The 22,878-nt window shown below is 37.0% G+C and overlaps 4 protein-coding genes and 1 long non-coding RNA gene across 5 annotated transcripts; 4 read left to right on the forward strand and 1 right to left on the reverse strand.

Moving 5' to 3' along the window:
• The first annotated feature begins 1,138 nt into the window (after positions 1 to 1,138).
• LOC136343956 (tetra-peptide repeat homeobox protein 1-like) lies at positions 1,139 to 2,766 on the forward strand. Its single transcript, XM_066290979.1, has 4 exons — positions 1,139 to 1,264; positions 1,857 to 1,992; positions 2,047 to 2,351; positions 2,404 to 2,766. Exons 1-4 carry the CDS (start codon positions 1,253 to 1,255, stop codon positions 2,599 to 2,601), a joined length of 651 nt encoding a protein of 216 aa, XP_066147076.1. The 5' UTR covers positions 1,139 to 1,252; the 3' UTR covers positions 2,602 to 2,766.
• Positions 2,767 to 6,186: 3,420 nt separating this feature from the next.
• On the forward strand, positions 6,187 to 7,105 carry LOC136343955 (uncharacterized). Its single transcript, XM_066290978.1, has 2 exons — positions 6,187 to 6,308; positions 6,364 to 7,105. Exons 1-2 carry the CDS (start codon positions 6,297 to 6,299, stop codon positions 7,009 to 7,011), a joined length of 660 nt encoding a protein of 219 aa, XP_066147075.1. The 5' UTR covers positions 6,187 to 6,296; the 3' UTR covers positions 7,012 to 7,105.
• Positions 6,898 to 17,905, reverse strand: LOC136343961 (uncharacterized). Its single transcript, XR_010732883.1, has 3 exons — positions 17,787 to 17,905; positions 16,782 to 17,726; positions 6,898 to 7,775 (listed from the first exon to the last, which is right to left on the reverse strand). It is a non-coding gene; the product is annotated as an uncharacterized lncRNA (long non-coding RNA).
• Positions 17,642 to 19,072, forward strand: LOC136343950 (uncharacterized). The gene is made up of 3 exons (XM_066290968.1): positions 17,642 to 17,761; positions 17,822 to 18,289; positions 18,345 to 19,072. Exons 1-3 carry the CDS (start codon positions 17,747 to 17,749, stop codon positions 18,918 to 18,920), a joined length of 1,059 nt encoding a protein of 352 aa, XP_066147065.1. The 5' UTR covers positions 17,642 to 17,746; the 3' UTR covers positions 18,921 to 19,072.
• Positions 19,073 to 19,216: 144 nt separating this feature from the next.
• Positions 19,217 to 22,797, forward strand: LOC136343945 (bestrophin-3-like). The gene is made up of 9 exons (XM_066290964.1): positions 19,217 to 19,512; positions 19,567 to 19,677; positions 19,729 to 19,900; positions 19,955 to 20,160; positions 21,715 to 21,883; positions 21,939 to 22,376; positions 22,432 to 22,456; positions 22,511 to 22,623; positions 22,701 to 22,797. The coding sequence occupies exons 1-9, from the start codon at positions 19,442 to 19,444 to the stop codon at positions 22,770 to 22,772; spliced, it is 1,377 nt and encodes a 458-aa protein (XP_066147061.1). The 5' UTR covers positions 19,217 to 19,441; the 3' UTR covers positions 22,773 to 22,797.
• Positions 22,798 to 22,878: the final 81 nt, after the last annotated feature.

Genomic DNA, 22,878 nt, shown 5'->3' on the forward strand with positions numbered 1-22,878 from the left:
AGCAATTACGTTTAGGTTGGTACTACCAAAGATTTTACTAGATTTACGCAACAACAATTGTTTAATAAATTTTATGAATTTGGAAACTACAAGGACAATACACACTATACCCAATACATATGGACAAATTATATTGACATCAAACGTATTTATGCATATTACAACCTTCAACCGGCCAATTTCGCAACATCACTTTAATGCCTCTTTTTCCTTTATTTTTTAACGTAATAAATTATTGCTTAACAAATAACATCGTTACGCAAATTGAGTATTGCAGGCTTGCTTACCTGCGCAGAGGATCTGGGCATAAGGGTCAATTCTAGAGGAACATGCGAGAGAGGAAATGAGAAAATTTTGTTGCGCCGAACTGTAAGATCCAATTTTAATAAAAAAACTTTCATTCAAATATGTAAAAATGTGAAAATAGCATATATCAAAACAGCAAATTGCGCAACTTTGCTCCGACTTAACCGATCTCGTACCTTTTATGGTTACCAATAATCTTATGGTTGAGGAGCTCTGTGCACATGTTCTTTCACTGGACCTGTTGGAAGAACAACTTTATTATTGAAATGCCCATTAAAACATAGAAACCCTATATTTGATAATGGTTTCGCAACGAAATCATAACATAACGATTTCATATATCAGCACCTCAGCGTACAATTAACGGTGGCACTTGGTACTGCTAACACTGTTTAATTAGGCACGACGATGAGGAATTAGCTAATACCAAGTACTTGCATGAAACAGTCGGTTAATATACAGGTTAGAGGAGAAAAACCATGGGCGTAGGTACCTATTGTACAACCAATAATGTCGTCAATTGTGTCTCAGTTGAAGACACCACATTAGATCAATGGGTAGCTGAGAGTTGGACAACGAACTTTGACTGAAATTGTGTCCTCTGTAATTCTGTCAAATTCCGATGTGAATTTTTTTTAAATGCCCGCAGCCACTGCTTTTGCAAAATTCCGGACAATTATTCAAATATTCCCATAATACGAAATCCCCGGCCGATTTTGTTCATGTTAACACCGTATGTCGAAAAAAACTTTTTATTTTCCGTAATTAAACGTACGGTATTATTGCGCCAGATGAGAGCAGGGTAGAAGGGGTGCACACGCATATTCTGTAGCCGCATAGAAAGCAATGTGGCTTTGCTTGAGGTAAATCTGCAATTTAGGAGTGTATATATACCGCCTTCTTGGGACCACAAGACAACAGTCGTTCGTTTTAGTTCTTTAGCATAATGAATATCCAAGTAAGTGTATAGTGGCGATGGCATCTCAAACGCAGTGACCCAATTTTGCTGGATTTTGGTGCATTTAGCAGTATTCTTTAAATTGTTTCGGATTAAATTGAATTACTGTGCCAAAGAGCTTGAAAAATTTAACAAAAGAAGCCTGAACCTTGAAATTTTGCCACTTTTTAAGAGTGTTTTTTTTTTAAATAAGCCTGAAATTGAATCTACAAGTTTTTTTCTCTTCCAAATCTCGGAAACTCGAATTTTTCCCATACAACACCTTGTATATTATGAAGTGTTTAGAGTATGCCAACTATTCGGAATATATTCCTAATGCGCTAACACCAACTTTTCCATGTAAAACACCCTAAAAATTATTTGATTTGAAGCCACTATACCCAATTGTACAGTATCTAGTGACATTCTGTATATTACCGGCTCTCTTGAACCTGTCAAGCACAAGCAGCAACTTCTTAACAGCTTCATTAAATCTCTTATATTTTTTTCTTATTATATAATTTCAGTGTGTTTCCAACATCAAATCTTTAATTTTTAACTTCATAGATATTTTTGATGTATTCCGTATTTGATATTTTTCTTAATTTCTCAGTACCTCTCCTTCGTGTTCTGCGCATTCTTAGTCCTAGCTTCGGCTGAGGAGAAGAAAGCTAAGGAACTGAAAGCCGTCGAAGCCAAAGACAGCAAGAAACAAACCAAACGAGGCCTCTTCGACTTGGGATATGGTGGTCAGTATCTTCATTTTCCTCATACACTTGCAATTAAATCAACGTTTTCTGTAGGAGGTGACATTGGTGGTCACGATTTTGGAGGATTGGACCTAGGAGGGAGCCTGGGAGGAGGATTGGGAGGCGGCATAGAGTCGCACCACATCACCGTGACTAAAACTGTCCCAGTGCCAGTGCCCCAGCCCTACCCTGTCCACATCGAGAAGAGTGTACCTGTACCCTACCCCGTTAAAATCACTGTGCCCGTAGATAGACCCTACCCAGTGCCCGTACCTAAACCATACCCAGTTCCCGTTGAGAAGCCGGTGCCCTACCCAGTAGAGAAACCTGTACCATACCCAGTCAAAGTACCTGTGAAGGTAAGGATAACTGACTAATAATATTGGTGTATTTACAGTAAAATCTGCGTAGGTTCCATACCCAGTGCCTCATCCAGTCCCAGTACCCAAACCAGTGCCTTATCCAGTCCACAAGCCTGTGCCTTATCCAGTGAAAGTGCCAGTTATAGTAGAGAAAACGGTACCAATCTATATCAAAGGCCACGACAGCTTTGACGGAGGTTTTGGAGGTGGTTTGGAATTAGGCGGTGGTTACGGCCATCATTTTTGAAAACAACGACTGTTCAGTTTCAACAGTATTATTAGTCATCTTCACGATCTTGTACTTCATTATTGAAGAAGTTTCCATCGATTCATCTAATTTATGTTGTACTATTTGTCTGTGTTAAATTGTACTATGCTTTGTCCTTTTTAATAAACAAATATTTTTCTATGAGGAGTGTGTTTCATTTCAGTGAATGGAGTCAGTTACAAATCGAAAAACATCATCAGGCCCTTTGAGAATCGATTTTCTGAATTTGATTTTTTCCTGTCAATGAATGTGATTAACTGCTGTTGTGCTGTGAAATGAACATATGCTTCTACTGAATAACACTTCGGAGGAGTAGTAGATTGTTAAAGAGGGAAAAAAACCCACTGCGATGAACCGCTTTTGATTTCATGTAGGCCCTCTTCTCGTTCTTAGAATGATTAGTCTTGTGTGAGAGGGCATATCCTAATAAAAATTGAAAATTTCTCGAGGAGTTAAAAGGCTGTACGGAAAAACCCGTGCTTAAAATATACCTTGGCTATGGTACCATCCTAAAACGTAGCACGGAAATTCTTCTTCCGCAAATATACAGTTAGGTGCAGAACTGAGTCAATACTTAGAAAATTCGTATTAATGGTGGCATAAACAAAATATCTAACAAGTATTCAAAGGAAGGCTTTTATTTTCAAAAAGTACATTAACATTAACATTAAAACCATACAAAACATTTGCCGAAAATAAATGAGGTACATCAAATAATCCTAAATAACATTGGTTCAGTTTTGCTCCACTAATATTAACATTGAACACTTTGGTCGACATTGACACTAATATTTGGTCCGGAGACCTTTAGCTTTTTTAACAGCTCGTAGACGTCTTGGCATGCCTTTTGTTAGTGTTTCACAGAAATCAGGTGGAATTTAATCGCATATCCTCCATTAATAAACATCATAATTCAAAATCTTTAAACAATGAAGCCGATTTCAAAGTTTCAAAAAAAATTAATTGAAAAATCACTGATTGATGGAAGATCCACACGGGAAATCGCATTTCAATTAAATATAAGTCAATCCACAGTACAAAGGGTAAAAAATAAGTGCAAAATTTCCTTAAAAATAAATAAAGGTGGCCAACCAAAAAAGATGTCTGCGCAAGATACTAGAAGAGTAATTAGATATTTGGGCAGTGGTGAAGCCTCTTCGGCCTCCAAAGCAGCCGTGTTGCTGCGAGGAGATACTGGGAAATCGGTGAGCAAATGGACAGTCCAACGAGCTTTACATCAGTCCAAATTTGTTGCTGTGGAGAAGAAGAAGAAACCCCTACTTTCTAAGAAGAATATTAGGGCACGACTAGATTTTGTAAAAAGATATGAGGCATAGACCGAGAAGGATTGGATGAAGGTTATTTGGTCTGATGAAACTAAAGTTAACAGATATGCAACAGATGGTCGATATTGGAGCTGGAAACGAGAGGGAGAATCCATGAAACTAAAAGATTTCATTCTGACGGTGAAACATGGGGGAGGAAATATTAAAGCTTGGGGCTGTATGTGGGAATATGGGGTTGGACCATTGAAGAAAATAGATGGGATAATGAACCAGCACATCTATAAAGCCATTTTAAATGATCACCTAATAGACACTGTTAATAATATGCCTTATCCCACTAGCAAAGTAATTTTCCAACAAGACAACGATCCCAAGCATACCGCAAAATCTGTGAAGGAATGGTTAGGTACCCAAATATTTCAGGTTTTGCAGTGGCCGGCACAAAGTCCCGACATAAATCCCATTGAGAATCTATGGGCATACGTGAAATATCATTTGGTCAACGACTACGATTCGCCACCATCTTCACTTAAAGTTTTATGGGAGAGAATAGAAGAAATATGGGACCAAATTCCACCTGATTTCTGTGAAACACTAACAAAAAGCATGCCAAGACGTCTACGAGCTGTTAAAAAAGCTAAAGGTCTCCGGACCAAATATTAGTGTCAATGTCGACCAAAGTGTTCAATGTTAATATTAGTGGAGCAAAACTGAACCAATGTTATTTAGGATTATTTGATGTACCCCATTTATTTTCGGCAAATGTTTTGTATGGTTTTAATGTTAATGTTAATGTACTTTTTGAAAATAAAAGCCTTCCTTTGAATACTAGTTAGATATTTTGTTTATGCCACCATTAATACGAATTTTCTAAGTATTGACTCAGTTCTGCACCTAACTGTATCTGTTTTGTTTGGTATTCAAAACAATTGTTCCCGCTGGTCACTGAAGAAGTTTAATCGTAAGTTCCTCTCTATTTGGGATTTTTGCTCCAAATGACTCTTTCAATTAGTCAGCTATCGGGCCGTTTGCGCTTTCTTCCAGGGAGATTAAACAAACCGCTAACTTTGTCTATTTAACTCTCATTCGCCTCCCCTATCCCCATCGACTTGTGAGTCAACTCTAATGTCACTCTAGTGCTTTGCATATAACTGTCCTTTTCTAGGCGCATGCTTTTAAATGAACACAGAAAGTACAACGTACGTGCCAACTTCATCCAGAACATGCTCGACTATCTAGCGTGCCAGTATCAGTACCACAACTGTCGTCTTCGTCTAACTCATGTAATGAAAAGATGGCTAAATCATGCGGGACAGGCGATATTGATTAAGATTTGGAAGCTTTAGCGCTTAGGCCCCAAATTAGAGTTTTAACGGAAAAGTAGTAATTTTTGTTACAGAAATTCGTGTTTCAGGACAGAGGTTTTGAAAACGGTAAGAGGTACAAACGGTATTAAGAAACTTCCAACTGAATACCAGCGATAATAATTTCTCGGCTTATGGATGGAAAATCGCGGTACCATTTATCAATTTACGCGATCGGTGGTGTTAATTGCAGTTCCTGCTCTTGAGATTCGGTTTTTGTTATCCACTATCTATCACATTCGAATCTTTCTTTAGCTATTTTCTGCTTGCATGCTGCTTTTTTTTTATATTGGACCTCTACTTCCTTTATAACAAAATGCATTGCTTTTCTTATTCTTTGAAATTTACATATTGAAAAATTGTATCTTCATATTTCACCACCCGAAAATTAAAGCATAACGAAGCTATAACTAGCTGCTCCAAGTAATTTTGATCAATTAAAACATCCAGAAAAATAATTGGAACTGTAAAAAAAAGGAATGTATTCACCATTGAATAATCGGACTAATCGTTACGAATGAGATGTGGCGATTGTAGTCTGAGCCACTTATTAACTATACAAGAATCTATCACTTTTACTTTATAAGATTAAATAAAGTAATTTTTATCAGGTTATTTGTCATAGGCGTCGCGCGCAGGGAAACTCTCCAAAAACACTCTCTAAATTGCCTCTATTTAGTTTCCTTAATCAAGTAAAAATCGTTTTTCAGCGAGGATTATTTGGAATGCCCAAATGAGATGAAAATAATGATTCGAACATTTAGCCCTCCCAAATCGTACGTTTATGAGCTACAATTAAAAAGCTCTAATTAAAGTGTCTCTTAGACGGTATTATATCAGAGAATGGTCTGATCTGCCGGATTGAAAAGTTTTTGCGGCAGTGAACTTAGGAAGAAAGTAACATTCTTCGGACGGTAATAGGAAAGAAATAACGAGGTCTGTTGGTTTTGGTTCCGTATAATATAAATACTGTTTCCTATTCTTGGGACAGTCAGTATAGTCAGCCTTTCATTAGTGCGCAGACATGATCAATTTTGTAAGTAAATTCGAGTTAAAGTTGCCTCTGCTAATCCCACAATATTTATATACAGGGTGCGGTTTTGGCAATTTGTTGCCTCGGGGCAGCAAAGGCGACACCGAGCCAATGGGGATCATCAGGCTCGTCCAGCCAGCAACTCGAAGGAGTCCCGGATTTAGAAATTTACAGCAAAATCACCTACCCCAAATACGACATCTTGGATTTAGGCGAATACAGCAAGGACCATCTGCCCGGAGATGAGATCAAAGTGACCAAAGACAGCAAAATCACCATTCCCCAACCTTATCCCGTGAAAGTACCCGTCCCTCAACCCTATCCCGTTCATATAGACAAACCTTATCCAGTGCATGAAACTAAGATCGTGAAGGTTCCAGTACCGGTACCTCAGATAGTGGAAAAGAAGGTTCCTTACCCCGTTGAAGTCCCCAAACCTTATCCCGTGCAGCTGCACACTCAAGCTGACAATGGAGGATCTGGGTTGGAACATTATGGAGGAGGAGGAGGAGGGGGTGGACTGGAAGGACACCAAGCTTTAGAAGGGAGCTATGGTATTCAAGAACAATTTCCCTCCGATGAAGGATATGAGAGTGGAATAGGAGGTGGAAGTGTTTATGACACTAAAGCCTTAGAGGAGACCAGCGGTGGTGATGCGGGTGGGTGGCAACCCATTGGGGGTGACGAGGGTCACGGATTATATTAAAGAGCATAAAATTGCCATTTACACAAAAGTAGATCTGAAGACTGGTTTGAATTTTGTTACGTTATGTTGTACAGTTTTATTGTTGTCGTTTTTTTAATAAAACATTGTTTCCTCAAATACAAGTCGTTGAATAGAGAATGTTTCATGGGATCGAGTGAAAGGAAGCGAGTCACTTTCATTATTTTTTATGACCTGATATAATTAAAAATGAGTTTAGTGCAGTCTCTTTAGAGGATATTTTCCCTCCACGTATGAAAGGACCCATTGAGGCTATTGCTTCAGTAATTAGCAAGTTTAGACTGGTATATGCAGCAGTGTTGCAAAATCAATAATGGGCTTTAATTATTGTTTTACGTAAATAAAGTAACGCGATCGATTCGAGATTACAAGGGGGCATTGCAAGAAGGCAAATTAACCAGGAAGTTGAAATCAATATGATTTTGAAATAAGTTTAAAATGAATGCACAAGGATGTTGTGCATTATACATTTACATTATACAGGGTGTCCCAATTAAAACAACCCATTTGAAATACTTTCGATACAAGAGGTTTTTTCGGAAAACTTTCAGACAGGTCGATTTAGCTTTCAATGGAGCCATCTTTTGAACGAAAAGTCGTAGATGTGGGTTCACGTTCTACACGGGGTGGCAACCTCTATCGGAATCTTAAATGGCATGGGGGGTCATCACGTGGCATCAAGTGGCACATCATTTTGAAGGCATTTCAATCCTCTTTACACCCGTGGTAAAATTGTTTTATTGTGCCTGAAAAAACAAAATAATAATAATTATAATCTCAGCGAGGAATGAACCTGCAAAAAAGGATGTTTATCTCCAAATAGGTCTTGATAAGGTCATGGATTTTAGGATTTTACACTGAGCAGAAGAGGGTAGATAGTGAAATTCGTTGATTTCTTATTATCCGCTATTTTGAAGTAAACTATCCAAATCATAGTTTACACAACTACAGAGGGAATTGAAATTGTCACTATCTATTTAAAAAACGGCCAGGGTCCCTGCAAGAATTTTCAATGAAAAGGATCCTGATAAGAACATTAGCCATCCTTACATCACAAATTTAATATCTAAATTCATGGACACGATCTGTTGCTCACAAAAAACATTAAAGGCAACACACTGTTACTAATGAAGCTGCAGACAACAGCAATTCCACGTAGTAGTCTTCAGAGGATTTTGAAACAGAATCGTTTTCATTTTTGTAAGGAGATGGCTGATAGGAGAGAGAACAGCATTCAAATTATTTTAAAAAGTTTTGAGCTCGAATTTTGGGAAATGATATTGTTGGTCCGTTTTTTCTACCTAATAACTTGATGGACGAATTCTACTTAAAATTGCTTCATAACTTTATCTACTTTTACATTGTGGATATTACTAAAAATTACGATTAGATCCTACGGAAGAATTAATTTTTTCAACAAAATGGCATTCCACCACATTATGCAGCTGATATACATGATTTTTTAAATTAATGTTTTCCGAAATACTGGATTGGTAGAAAAAGTTTCATTGAATGGCTTCGAAGACTGTCAGATTTAACACCATTTGACTTTTTCTTATGAGGTCATTTAAAAAGTTTTATTTCTAAAATGAAGCCTAATTCTACAAGATTTTTGTAGCAGAATAATGGTAATATGTGATGAAATAATCCCTAAAATGCCACAAAGCGTTCGGGAAAATGTTGAACAAAAATCTTATTATTGCATGGAATTAAATGGGTCGCAATTTGAATACTTAAATAATTGAAAATTGTTTGAAAACTTTTTTTAAACTTATTTTACCGACATTTCCAATAAGGTTTTTGTATTTTTTTTAACGTAGAACAAAAACGTTAGAAAAGAGAATTTAAATATCTTTAAAATGAGGTGCCATTTGATTACCAATGCTATTTAAGATTCTCGAAAGGGATGTCGGTCCGTGTAGGAGATGAACCTACATCCACGATTTTAGGTTTAAAAGATCTCTCCCTTGAAGGTGAAAATTGATTTGTCTCATGATTTTCCGGAAAAACCTCCTGCATCGAAAATATTTTATGTTAACTGTGTTAATTGGGACACCCTGAAAATCTACATAACAGAGGAGAGTATATGTGGGCAGAGTTATGCGGTTCGACTTGAAAATTTTGACCGTAGTGTAAATCAATATACAGTAGTGGCCAAAAGTAGATAAACAAGCAGAATATTTCAATTAAATCGTGCATATGTTAATTGATCGGTTTCCTATTCATGTATGTTATTTGTCGCAAAACACGTTATATGAAATAATAAACAAATGTTGGTAAAGTTACTTTATTGTCAATAAAAAAATAAATCTTTGGAATTCACCTGGTCAAAAGTAAATAGACAATTTAAAAATGAAAATAAATACATAACAATTTCCTTCAAATTATTGGAAAAATCAATTAGGACCTTTCCCAAGGCACTAATATTTGGTAAAATACCCATTATTGTCAACGACTGCCTGACATCGACGCGACATTGATTCAATCAATTTATTTAATATTGCTGGATCAATATTTTGCCATTTTTCTTGTATTTTAATAAACAGTTCATCGCAATTTGAATAATTTTTATCTCTTAATCTTTGGTCAACAATTTGCCACAGGTTTTCTATGGGATTCAGATCGGGCGACTGGGAAGGCCACTTCAAAATCGGTACTTTTTCTTCTTCAAGAAACCGTTTAACTAACTTTGAGGAATGTTTGGGGTCGTTGGCGTGTTGAAAATGAAATCTTAAGGGTAAATTGTCTTCAACATAAGTTAACATAATATTCTGAAGTATATCCCGGTACTGAAATCTGTCCATGATTCCATTTATTCTATGTAGTGGGCCAATACCAAAACCGCTAAAACATCCCCATATCATTACCGATCTTCCTCCATGCTTAACCGTGGGTCTGGTGTATTTAGGTTTAATTGCTGACCAGTGGGACGTCTAACGTATTGAATGCCGGAATGAAATCGGAATTAAACAAATTGAACTTAGATTCATTGCTCCAGCAAACTCGTTTCCAATCCTGTTTCAGCCAATGAATATCTTGTTTGGCAAATTCCATTCGGGCCTTCCGATTTTTCTTCCTGAGAAGTGGTTTTTTTGCTGGTCTGCGTGCAAATAATTTCTCTTCGACTAGTCATCGTCTTACAGTCCTTGAAGACACAGAATCTCCGAAAACTTCCAGCTCAGATCGAATTTTCTCAGAAGAAATTAGTTTCGGATTAATTGATCCAATTCTTTGATATATTTTTATTATAGCCCAAATAGTGCCTTTTTTAACATTGAACCTGCGGGCGATTTGCACTTACCGTTCACCCTCATTAAAAGCTTTAACAATTCCTTCGTTTAAATCAGTGGACACTTTTACGCCACGAGGCATGTTGTAGACTCTAAACCAAATGCAAATTTTACTACTAGTTTTCTGATATCTTAAGAATTTAAAGTAAATTCAACTGTTTTTACCACGTCTATCTACTTTTGACCAGGTGAATTCCAAAGATTTATTTTTTTATTGACAATAAAGTAACTTTACCAACATTTGTTTATTATTTCTTATAACGTGTTTTGCGACAAATAACATACATGAATAGGAAACCGATCAATTAACATATGCACGATTTAATTGAAATATTCTGCTTGTCTATCTACTTTTGGCCACTACTGTACGTATATAGATAAGGGACGCAAAAACATATGGTAAATAATAGTTTTTTCCCTATTTAACCTGAATTGTGAATCAGACTCAATATGCCACAGATGTGATGCTAAATAACTTCTAAGCCTATCATCCGATTTTAGCGATTTTATTTAAATTATTTAAAATTTTGTTATAGGTCTATTTTTTAAGAATCGCGCTACATCTATACATTTTTAGTCAATGTCCATTAACATTGCATACTGGATGGAACTAACACACAGTGTATATTTCTTAAATTTTCGAACCTCTCGGGGATTAATTTAATGTGTTGGTTATACATTCTATGTTGCATACGTTGGATCATTCTATTCTGTTTATTTAGTACATTTTTTAAAAATCAAATAGCTACTTCTAAGCATTTTCAAACTGCGCATCATTCGCATACACATACACTCACCCGCAAAAGTCATGGTACAGCACGTTACTGCATTAAATATTCCTAATATTTTCCATACGTGAAATCAAAACTTCAATTTATTTACATAGAAGTAATGTGTAATGTGACTATACCAATAGCAATATTATAAATATTTACAAAAACTCAAACTTATTCTGATAAAAATCAAATGTCATTTTCTAACAATAAATGGAATCCACAAAAGTCTTGGTGCAGGTAAAACATTCGCTGTTATTCGTAAAAAAAGAAAAAAATTAATACCTAGTGGAGCACCCTTTTTGTTTAAGGACTTCCACCAAACGATTTGGCATTGATCGAACCAACTTTCCCGTAACCTCATTGGATATTTGCGACCATTCTTCCAAGATAACCCTTTTTAAATCTTCTTTATTATGAATTATATGTTTTCTAATTTGTTTTTCCAAATGGTCCCATAAATGTTCAATTGGGTTAAGGTCGGGACTTTGTGGAGGTGTTTCTAGTAGATGCGGAGTATTGTATATCAACCACTGGCGTACCGTATAAGACTTATGTTTAGGGTCGTTATCTTGCTGGAAGTAAAAATTTTCTGCCAACCTCAATTTTTCCGCGCTTTGTTTTAAATTTGCCTTTAATTTGTTCAGGTATACTTGTTGGTTCATGATCTCATCAATGATTACTAAATTGCCTACACCAAAAGATGACATACAACCCCAGACCATTAGTCCACCTTCTCCATGCTTTACGGTTGGAATTGTATTTTTTGGATTAAAAGCTTCCCCTGGGTTTCTCCACACTTTTCTTCATCCGTCTGGTCCGAAAAGATTAAATTTACTCTCGTCTGACCAAATAACTTTTTTTCCAAAATTCGCTTTCGATCGCTCTGTATTTTTCGGCAAATTCAACGCGCTCCTTTCTATTTACGGCACTTACGTAAGGTCTTCTTCGCGCAATACAGCCTTTATACCCTCCTTTATGAAGAGTTCGGCGAACTGTTTCTTCATGAACAACAGTTCCAAAATGTTCTCTTAGTTCAGAAGTCAACATCGACGAGCTTTTCTTCGGGTCCTTCTTGATTTCATTAAGAATGTATCTTGTTTCACGTTCCGTTAATTGTTTTGGGCGCCCAGTTCTTGGTTTGTTATTAATTCTCTTGTGATATTTGAAACGATTCACTATTTTTTGAATAGTAGAGCGACTCTTTTTTACAATTTTTAAAATTTCACTGTAAGATTTTCCTTCTTTATTTAAACGAATAACAATTTTTCTTTCACCCTGACTGAGCTCGGTTCCACCCATATTTTTAACTTTTAACGAATATAACATAAATGATACTGACTATTTGTCGTATTTCTGCAAAGAAATAAACAAATGCATTCTTATTTTTTTTAATAAAAATTCAAATATTTTACCTGTACCAAGACTTTTGTGGAATCCATTTATTGTTAGAAAATGCATTTGATTTTTATCAGAATAAATTTGAGTTTTTGTAAATATTTATAATATTGCTATTGGCATAGACACATTACACATTACTTCTATGTAAATAAATTGGATTTTTTAATGCAGTAAACTGCTGTACCATGACTTTTGTGGGTGAGTGTAGTTCTTCGGAACCCCTTGACTGAAGTCAATTACAGACGTAGGGAACACGATATATACGTCTGAATATCGAGCTCTCTGGGGCTTCCCGTCCAATACGGACATTTCAGGCAGACAACCCCATCACCCCCCTCCACTGGCCGTAACACCAACCATGTGGGCCCTATGGCTCATCTAAGAGCCAATCAAACGTTCGCAGTTTTCTCTAATTTTATACCTTCTGAGCAACAGCGCATAGTTTATTGGAACAAAGGCCATTGAGAGGTCGAGAAAAACTCCCGAAACTCGTCCATTGCTGTCAATGCGTTCCGTCCTACACAATGTCCCAGAAATATTGTTGTAGCGTACTAGCGGATTAAATAGTAGAGCGATTCAACTAAATAAAGAGGACGTTTAAGTTTTTTTTCATGCCAATTGGAAATGAAGGTTTTTTTTTTGTGATTTGTGACTCAATGGCTCATATTATCTTGTTCTTTAATAAAATATTTTTCACCTCGAGGCAACATTACCAAGGGGAGGAATATTTAACTGAAAAACCGACCATTCTCGTAAAACAGAAAATTGCTATTTAATGAGCATTTTCCATGACACTCTATATACAACATACCCTGTACGAAACTTTTATGAGTTATATACTGAACTTTTATGAGTTATACAGAATACTAAAGGGCAATAACGCTCCTGCGTTCAGGCTTAATTTCCTTATTGCGATTGTACAAGGTGTTGCTTAACGTTCTGCTAATATTTCAAGGTGTGATTCCTAAGGTAATTTGTTGAAAAAAATTTAACATGAACATACGTCCGCAACAACCCAAATTTTTAGCTACAGGATGTTGAAATTTTTCTTTTCACATCGATCTTTTTAAATTTTTCAAAAGGTACTTTAGATATTGCTTGCTCAATAAAACATGGAAATTGAAGACATAATACGAATAACATTATGTTAACAAGATTTTTCCTAGAGTAACAAGAGTAAATTGCTGGGGCAATTTTAACTTTATTTTTTTAATCAAGAACGGATCTTCTGACGAGGCATGAATCAGAGACCTTTTTCATGTAGGATTGGTCAGCTTAACCAGAACAATATCCTCACGAAAAAATATTAGTTGTTTACTAATTTTTTCGTAAACAATATAGAAAAACATGTATGCAAGGGCGCTACTGATTGAGCAATAGAATTTTCTTCAAATTTTTCTTATTAGAATATGAGGTTTCGTATCCAGTTAACATACAACAAAATTGAATGGAACATCAAAAATACATTGTAAGCAATTTAAAAATAACGATTTGAAAAAAAAACTTCAGTCCCCTGTAACTAAACATTTGGCCCGTAGTAGACATACATATGTTCATAAGAACTTTTCTTCATAAAATGACTTAGGATATCACACCTTAAAATTTTATAACGACATAAAGGAACACCTTGTATATTGTTTTTAAGTTCAAAGAGATATCCGTAACAACTAACAATCATCGATTACCGCCATATCAGGAAATAAGGTCAAAAAAAAAATAACGGAAGCCCCCCATAGAACCGCTTACATAATAATTACTCAAAAAGGGTATGTATGCTTGAAATTGATTTCCCAAAGCAATAGCTTGAAAACGCCAATTACGTTAATTTCCTAAAAAAAAATTAATAAGCGCTTTCTCGCTTTGAACTGCACCGCCATAATCTTCAAGCTCAAGAATCTACCTCGTATACGCTAACGGAATGCAGGAAGCATTTTTGATGCTTGCCCTATCATGATCCATTAATGTATACACGTTCTCGAGCGTTAATAACAATTACGTTTATAGTTTCAATGCAACTCTTCATGTTGCTTAAAAGTGTCTCATCAACGTCCACTACAATATTAACAAGAAACCATCAACTTCTTCACAATACCGGCACTAATAGAAAAACTAGATTTATTTGCAGGCCATCCCGATAAATCGTGATTATTTCATATTCGTTTTAAACAATAGATACTTTCTTATTTTGATTCATTTCTTCGTTTCACGGGCGTGGTTCCTGCTTAATTAGAAAACATAAGGCAATTCGTGCAAATACCTTGGATTTCATTCTTCCTATACTTTTATTTTTTCCTGCGTGTATCACATATAGCATGTCGATTTTTTCGACAATAAAATTGCTTAATAACATTTTTTATTTCGTTTGGTTTGGATGTTAAAGGCAGAGGAAAATCGTAGTCAAGATTGATGCTTTGACCATCTTCCGCAAGTTGACGGGGGATGGAATTCGACTGAGAAAATTATACTTAATCTCAGACGGATCCTTAAGAAACTAAGAGAATTTGAAAATGATTTATTCGCCATGTGATGATCAGAATCTTAGGAAATTGAAGTTTCCACGAGGGGAATTTGACTATGTTAAATTTGAAAAGAACATCGAGAACGGAGAGGATTTATTCCTTATTCTCATGGATCGTAGCTATGACTGACTTCGACAACACTTTTTCCTACATTGAGAGTGAGCCTTAGCAGAACGTATACTGTATAGGCGTTCAAAGGGGGCGAGGCTGGGCGACGACCCAAGGTGGCAAAATTTCTGGCCGGCGGTTTCTCTTGACCGTAAGAAAACTTGCAAAAGCCTATCCTGACTGTATAGCTACTTGCATAACATAAAAAGTACGTTACTATCGCGTTGTTACGCAATTAACCTGAATTAACTTTTTTTTAGAGAACGAGACCTTCATTGGTACCCGACGTGTTGTTTAGGCTCCCGGATTATGTGGGATTCATCCCTTAGGGACAACTGTTCACGAAAACCTTCCCTCTTTGTCATGTATCCATCTGATAAGAGTCTTTAGACATTCTTTGAGACGGTGTCAAGTTCTTCCCGCCGGTGGACAGCTTTATCTTCTTTTCACCTATTCTTTTTTTTGAGAGCTCTTTTTATTCGTGTCTTCAATTTAAACTATTCCCACTGCATTTACCTTTATATTATTTAAATTTTTATACTATCTCAGCATTCCTTCAATCATCACACCGTTTCGCAGTCCTACCATTCCACGCACTGAATACAATCTTCGCCACGTGCGCCTTTCTGCCCATGCACATTTTAGCTACTTTTTGGAAATTCCCTTCTCATCCTAAACTAACCCTATACTTTTCTTAAGAAGTTGATGCTTAAGATTTCTTTACGTGGTAGCAGCCGAATTATTCCAAATGAATTTACTACCTTCCCTGAACATACGTGAGGTAAGTCATTATCATACCACATGGCGGCCATTAATTTCTGAATCATTGCTCTGTTTATCTTGCTTTCTTCTCTGACTCAACCACCACCATTTCCGCGATACTGTAATGACGATGAAAAATGAAAACGACGATTTTGCTTGAAATTGCTTATGATTGATGGTGCTCATGTGACACTAATGCGCTAATTCATGGGCTCGTTTTTACGTAATGATATAAATTTTGGCACAGAAAGTATACCACAATAAAGCAGAAAGGAATGCTCTTGTGCGCAACGTTACTCATGTAAAACTATAACATATGGTGCAAATTGCGGTAATGGAATTGCAACAATAAAACATTTTTTAAAGTTGATGCAACAATTATGCATCTATGGTGAGTAATTAGTAGGCATCCAGTTTTTTCTAGAGCGCTTTTGCGAGGTTTGCAAGGATTCCTATGGTTGCAAATAAAGGGAGATGTTATCTACTGAATGCGTAATTGATGAGGTTGCAATCAGGCGAAGGAACAGAAATTTCATGGATGTAATTGTCCTCTCCTTCTTTTCTCCTTATCCTCGATTTAACACCTCTCTGAATGGCGTAAATTTAATTCACGAATTACATAACACGTTATTATAGAAAGCCCTATATTAATGTAGGTGTGTATTAATAAATAACTAGGTACACACAACAAGTCAAAACCTATTCATTTACCACTAAAAAAGCATGATTACGCAAGAAGCAATCTCTTCTCTGATGAATGATGAAGGTGGATAACTGTTGTATTTAAATCGACTAAGATTGATACCTACAACGATCAATCTAATTCAGGTCATATTCAAATTTCTTCCGCAAGAAATTTGATTTTTGGAACGCTAAAAAATGCAGGAGAAACTACTTACGGGAAATAATTTTGGGATCCAACAGGAGATGTGGAAAGGAGTTCCATGTGAGATTTTCAAAACAACCTATGTGGCAGTCATATTTCACAACAGTTTTAGTGTTCTGCATGCGTCGCAGTCGTTGTTATTTTAACGATTTTTCCATAGTTTACACTTATGGATGTTCGTCAGGGGGCTCGTAGAGGCAAACTTTCAACCATCTTCTCTCGTGTACCTATCGCATTTTTCTGACAAATTTAACCTAAATTTTTATAATTTTACACTTATAACTTGATAAAATCGCGTTAATAAGGAAATTTGTGGATTTTGCGACACGACACATTTTAAATATACAATTTAGCAGCCATGTTGGTTTAACAAAAATGATATTGACAAGGCCAAAGGTTATTTCACAAGTCGGAAAATTATTATCGGCAACGTCGCAGTGGGGTAATGTGTGAAGCCGTTTAAAATAGATATTTTTTTTAATTTATTATTATTTGGATATACTATTTTGATTACTTCATAAAGAGTAGAAATTCTTGTCCTTTCTCATTCTTTAATTACTTTAATTTCATCAGTTAAGAGGCTACATTCCAGAAGAAAACAACATCTGTACTTGCATTACTACATTCAAGTTTAATGTCATAAACCACTATTAAAGCAAACATCTCTCCATCAAGGAAAGTAAAAGGCCAAAGGTGCTACGTCCCTGTCGCTAAGTAAAGTCCAAGCAGCATCCTCGTGAATGTATGGTACCAAACGGGTACCAATCAGTCTATAAGTTATAGGCAAGGATGCACCCGGTGAAAGTCCGTGAAACGGAGAGTGGATGAACCGGCGTGTTCCGATACGGGGTACCATCGCGTACTCTTGAATCGTATGAATTTACCCTCTCTTCTGTCGACTTTGTTTTTCGTATATATTCACACCTTGCCAAGGGGGTAGTATCAGTAGTTTGGTAGCCTGTTCAGATTAACATTGACATGCAACCTTTGCTAGTAAGTACCCCCTTATCGCTAGTACCTAATCACCAGTAATAAATTTCATTTTGCCATTAGGTAGTGTCAGTACTTCTGGCAGTTTCCTGCTCGACCCTTGCAGGACAGGCTGGCAGAAAAAACACAGGAAAACGAGGAATTTTCTCCAGCGATGTTGGAAGCTATGGGGGAAGTTCACACGGGAGCATCTCCTTGGATGATATCGGGGGACATGGTGGAGGCGGAGGTATCTCCTTTGGTGGAGGTGACTTCGGTGGACATAACAGTGGATTTGGCGGCGGTTATGGCGGTGGCCACGGAGGAGGAATTGGAGGAGGATTAGGGGGTGGTTTCGGAGGTGGAGGATACGGAGGAGGTGGAGGATTCGGAGGCGGTGCAGGAGGCGGTGGTGGCGGCGGAGCCACGATTTCTACCATCACCAGAACCGTTCCAGTTCCAGTCCCACAACCTTACCCAGTAACCGTCACCAGACCAGTACCTGTACCAGTTCCTCAGACCGTACAAATACCCATATCAAGACCAGTGCCTGTAGGTCACTTAAACTTCAGTTTAAACTTATCTACGACAATTACTTTTACCCCAGGTCTCAGTACCAGTACCGCAACCCGTGGAGGTGCCCCGCCCGTACCCAGTAACAATCAGCCGTCCAGTTCCATACCCTGTACCCACAGCTGTGCGCGTCCCAGTACCCCAACCCGTGGCAGTGCCAGTTCCCCAACCCTATCCAGTCACTGTTCCACAACCCGTGCCTGTACGCGTTCCACAAACTATTGTTGTTCCTGTTGCACGACCCATTTACGTTGGAGGAGGTGGCGGAGGCGCTGGAGGTGGCGGTGCCGGAGGTTTCGGTGGAGGTTTTGGAGGTGGAAGCTTTGGAGGCAGCAGCTACGGAGGAGGACACGAAGGAATCAGTGGGTCCATCTCAATTGGTGACGACCATGGCAGTTCGTCATATGGAGGTTCTTATCTCTCTTCAATTGGAGGAGGCCACGGTGGATATTCTGGAGGATCAGGTTCCTCACTTTCGTTGGGAGGAGGACACGGAAGTTTCTCAGGAGGCAGCATTTCCTCAGGTGTGTCTCTAGGAAAAGGAGGGCCTAGTTACTCGTCCATCAGCCTAGGAGGCGGAGGAGGATCAGGGGGTTACTCGAAATACTAAGTCATTTCAAAGAGAATCCATCGTTGTCATGTAAATATATCGTCATTTCGCTCATTGTTAATGTTAGAATTGGCTTGGGTCAGTTGTGATATCAGTATTCGTTTCTGTTGTAAATAATACATGGATAAATAAACAGTTTAAATAATACATAAAAGTGAGCGTAAATTTATCTCTTCCCTAAGAGCTCAGGTATGGTTTCATTGTGGAGACGTACATTAGACCTTCAGTTTCGAAACTGTCGCTAATAAATTTATAAGAACATGTTCAATATAAATTGATAAACATTTTTACTGATGTTTGCTAAAATGATTAGGGGTATTAGACTCAGTATTAACTCGTATATTTGTTTAGTAAAATACAGAAGTTTGGTTATTTATAGTGGTATGACACCAAGGGTCTGAGTCTCGTGAAACGACTACAGTGGGTACCTCATGCATTGAAATATTGATGCAGTTGAACCTATAAGAGAATTCTCTTAGGCAGTGAATCGTGTTCGTAAATAATTTTACCGCCGTTTAGCAATGACTGTCACATACTCTGGTGAGGTGACTACGAGCACCACTTTTGGCATATTTTTAAAGCTTCTGTTAAGGTAGGTTCATTATCACACTTAAGTTAATAAATATGCGTTATCAAACACCTACAGATGGAAGGGGAGCATATACAAAATGATCTGGGCAGACCTGCTAGTATACTTAACTACATACTACTCCCTTAACTTGTTGTACCTCTACGGGTTGAACGCAACGAGAAGAAAGTATATTTTAATTATCTACTTTCACAACGCTCTAATTCCACTTAATTATAGACACTTTATCAGTATAGTCACATATTTCTCTCAATACGGAAATGCCATTCCCCTGAGCTTCGTCCTGGGATTCTTCGTCAATGTGGTCTACAATAGATGGTGGAACCAATACCTGACCCTACCATACCCTGATAATATCGCCATGCTGGTCGCAACGAGTATACCAGGAAAAGTAAAGTGAAATTTGCAATTACTGAAGCATGCTAAACTGATTTACATTGTGAAGGAAGAAAGGCCGAGGATGATGCGTCGGACTATCATCCGGTATGTTTGCCTGGCCTTCACCTTAACTTTGACCATGATGTCCCCCAAGGCGAAGAAGCGATTTCCCACGCTACACCATTTTGTTCAAGCAGGTTTGTTGAATCATGACGAGAAAAAGCTCATGGATGTGCTTGCTAAGGATTATCCGAGTTATTCTGCTAAGTATTGGTGAGTTGGAGATCGTGTCGAAACTGCAGAAGTGTATGAATATTTAAAAGGAATTGCCTTGGAATAGCCTCAGTGGTCGATTTAAAGTTTTAGAGAAACTAAAATACTCATTTAATGACATTAATGGCCTCAGCAATAGCCACTCTATAAATTCAACTTATAACTTTTTTATTTAAATATGATTTTCGGGTCTCTGTCCAAAACAAAATCATAACTCGACCCAAAAATATTTCCGTTTACACCCAATTTCAATTTACGATTTTAAAATAGATTCAAACCTCCTCATGACTCTAAAATAAAAAGTCAATAACGATTAAACCGTTTTTCTTGGCTCCTATACAAATTTTACATTAATTGTTCAGTTGAAATTTAGTAATGTATTTCTAGGGGAGAACAAAAATCACCAACTTAATTTATATTCGCGAGCCTCCCCGATATATAGGGCGCACTGTGTATGGTGGGTTGCTTGTCCTTGAGAATAAGGGCTTACAGAAGATAGCAGGAAGCATCCATCTCACCATCAAAAATTCTCTATACAGGGTGGTCATTTAGTGCGGTCTCGGAAGATTACAGCTAAACAATTTAATATTTTGAGTTTCTTTTTTTTGCGTTATATAGAACTCGATTATGGGTACATTCTAAAATTGTTTTCGTTTTATACAGGGTGTTCTAAATAAGTGAAAAATATCAAAGTTATGTTTTTTAAATAGGACACCCCCTATTTTATTACTCGAAATAAGAGATAAACATATGACTAATCAAAAATCGTTACACCTTCCTATTCCTAAATGTACAGGTTTTCTTCGCAAAATAAGATTTAAGAAAAGGTAGCAAATTTTATTTTTGATTAGTCATATGTTTATCTCTTATTTCGAGTAATAAAATATGGGGTGTCCTATTTAAATTAAGCAAGTTATTTCCTTTCAAAAAGAATGCAATTTTTATGTTATTTTTTGGACGCACTGTATGAGATATTTCAACTTTAATAATTCTGGCATAAAATACGTCTCATATCTAAGGTTTGGTATGAATTTCGATTTACTCCAGTTTAAACTTCCTTCAAAACAAAGTTTTTAAAATTGCATGTTTTTTTTTTAAACTTAATTATTTCAAAATCCTTAAGATTTAGGACAAGCAAACCTTAATGAAACTTACATTTATTTTTCTCAAGAAATCTAAAACGATATTAATACATGGGGTGTCCTATTTAAAAAAACATAACTTTGATATTTTTCACTTATTTAGAACACCCTGTATAAAACGAAAACAATTTTAGAATGTACCCATAATCGAGTTCTATATAACGCAAAAAAAAAGAAACTCAAAATATTAAATTGTTTAGCTGTAATCTTCCGAGACCGCACTAAATGACCACCCTGTATATGAGGAGAAGTTGGAAAGTTGTAATTTAAAAATTACAAATTGGAATAAGACTTATTAAAAGATCCAATAAATCCTAAATCAACATTTTTGTTAGTAAACTGAGCCGACAACGGATTTAATATGAACGTTCGGAATTTTCGAGCCCTAACATTCAATTAAACATATTTCCAGGCTGCCTCTGGCGTGGGCAATCAATGTGGCAACTAAGGCCAAAACCGAGGGCTTCCTGAAGAGTGAATTTGAGCATAAAGATATTCTAGAACAAATCTGCGAATTCAGACACAAGTGCAAGCGCTTGCGAGACTATGACTGGATATGCATTCCTTTAGTTTACACTCAAGTACCATTCACCCCTTACAAGTAATTTTTCCCCAACATTGACACACCAACTTTAGGTGGTGACTCTAGCGGTCTACCTCTACTTCCTCTTCACAGTAATCGGGTCCCAATTCGTTGAAGAACAAACTAAAGGAGGCGAGATTCTGTTTAGATTCCCTCTAGTGACTTGCATGCAGTTCTTTTTCTACATGGGATGGTTGAAGGTGGCCGAAAGCCTAATTAACCCCTTCGGAGAGGACGATGATGATTTTGAGGTGGTGTGGATGATTGACCGACATTTGCAAGTAGGTTACTTGCTGGTAGACAGAATACATAATGGACATCCAACGCTAAGGAAAGATCAGCACTGGGATCAAGTGGCTCCCTGCCAACTTCCCTTCACTGTGGCCTCGCAGAGGTTTATGAGCGAACACCCTGTAGAATCCACATGCAAAATTAGTGTCATAAAGAGCGAGCAAGACCTGATTATTAATGATGATATGAAGCATTTGGAGGTGAGTTTTTCATTCTAGAACTTAGAATATTGATGACTCAACATGTTTGTTACAGGAACCTTCAGCTGAGCACATACCGGGTATAAGCTAATTCGAAGATTTTCACATTAATAGATTATTTTTTCATGGTGTAGGTCAGAACTTCATGAAGAGATTGTTCAACAAAGATAAATTAGGGTCTACTTCTCACCTGAAAAGAGTTTCCATTCATCAGGATGAAGACGACACGGATGATGACTTGATGGAGGTAATTTTATTTGTTTTGCTGTTCCGCCAAATTAACGGAGAGTAATGGAAATCCATTAATGGAAGTGCGTGTTTTAGATGATTGCCCCGAAAACCACAGAAATAGCCCGAAATGACCAACTGTTTAAACCAAATATTGACAAGATTTAACAAATAAACTATGATTCAAAACTAACAGTTTTTCTGCCTTCATTAACGCACATATCACGTGACATCTCATGTTTGCCTTATCAATTGGCGCACTTAAAAATCAAAG

The sequence above is a fragment of the Euwallacea fornicatus genome, chromosome 16 (assembly GCF_040115645.1).
Source record: "Euwallacea fornicatus isolate EFF26 chromosome 16, ASM4011564v1, whole genome shotgun sequence".
Lineage (NCBI taxonomy): Eukaryota > Metazoa > Arthropoda > Insecta > Coleoptera > Curculionidae > Euwallacea > Euwallacea fornicatus.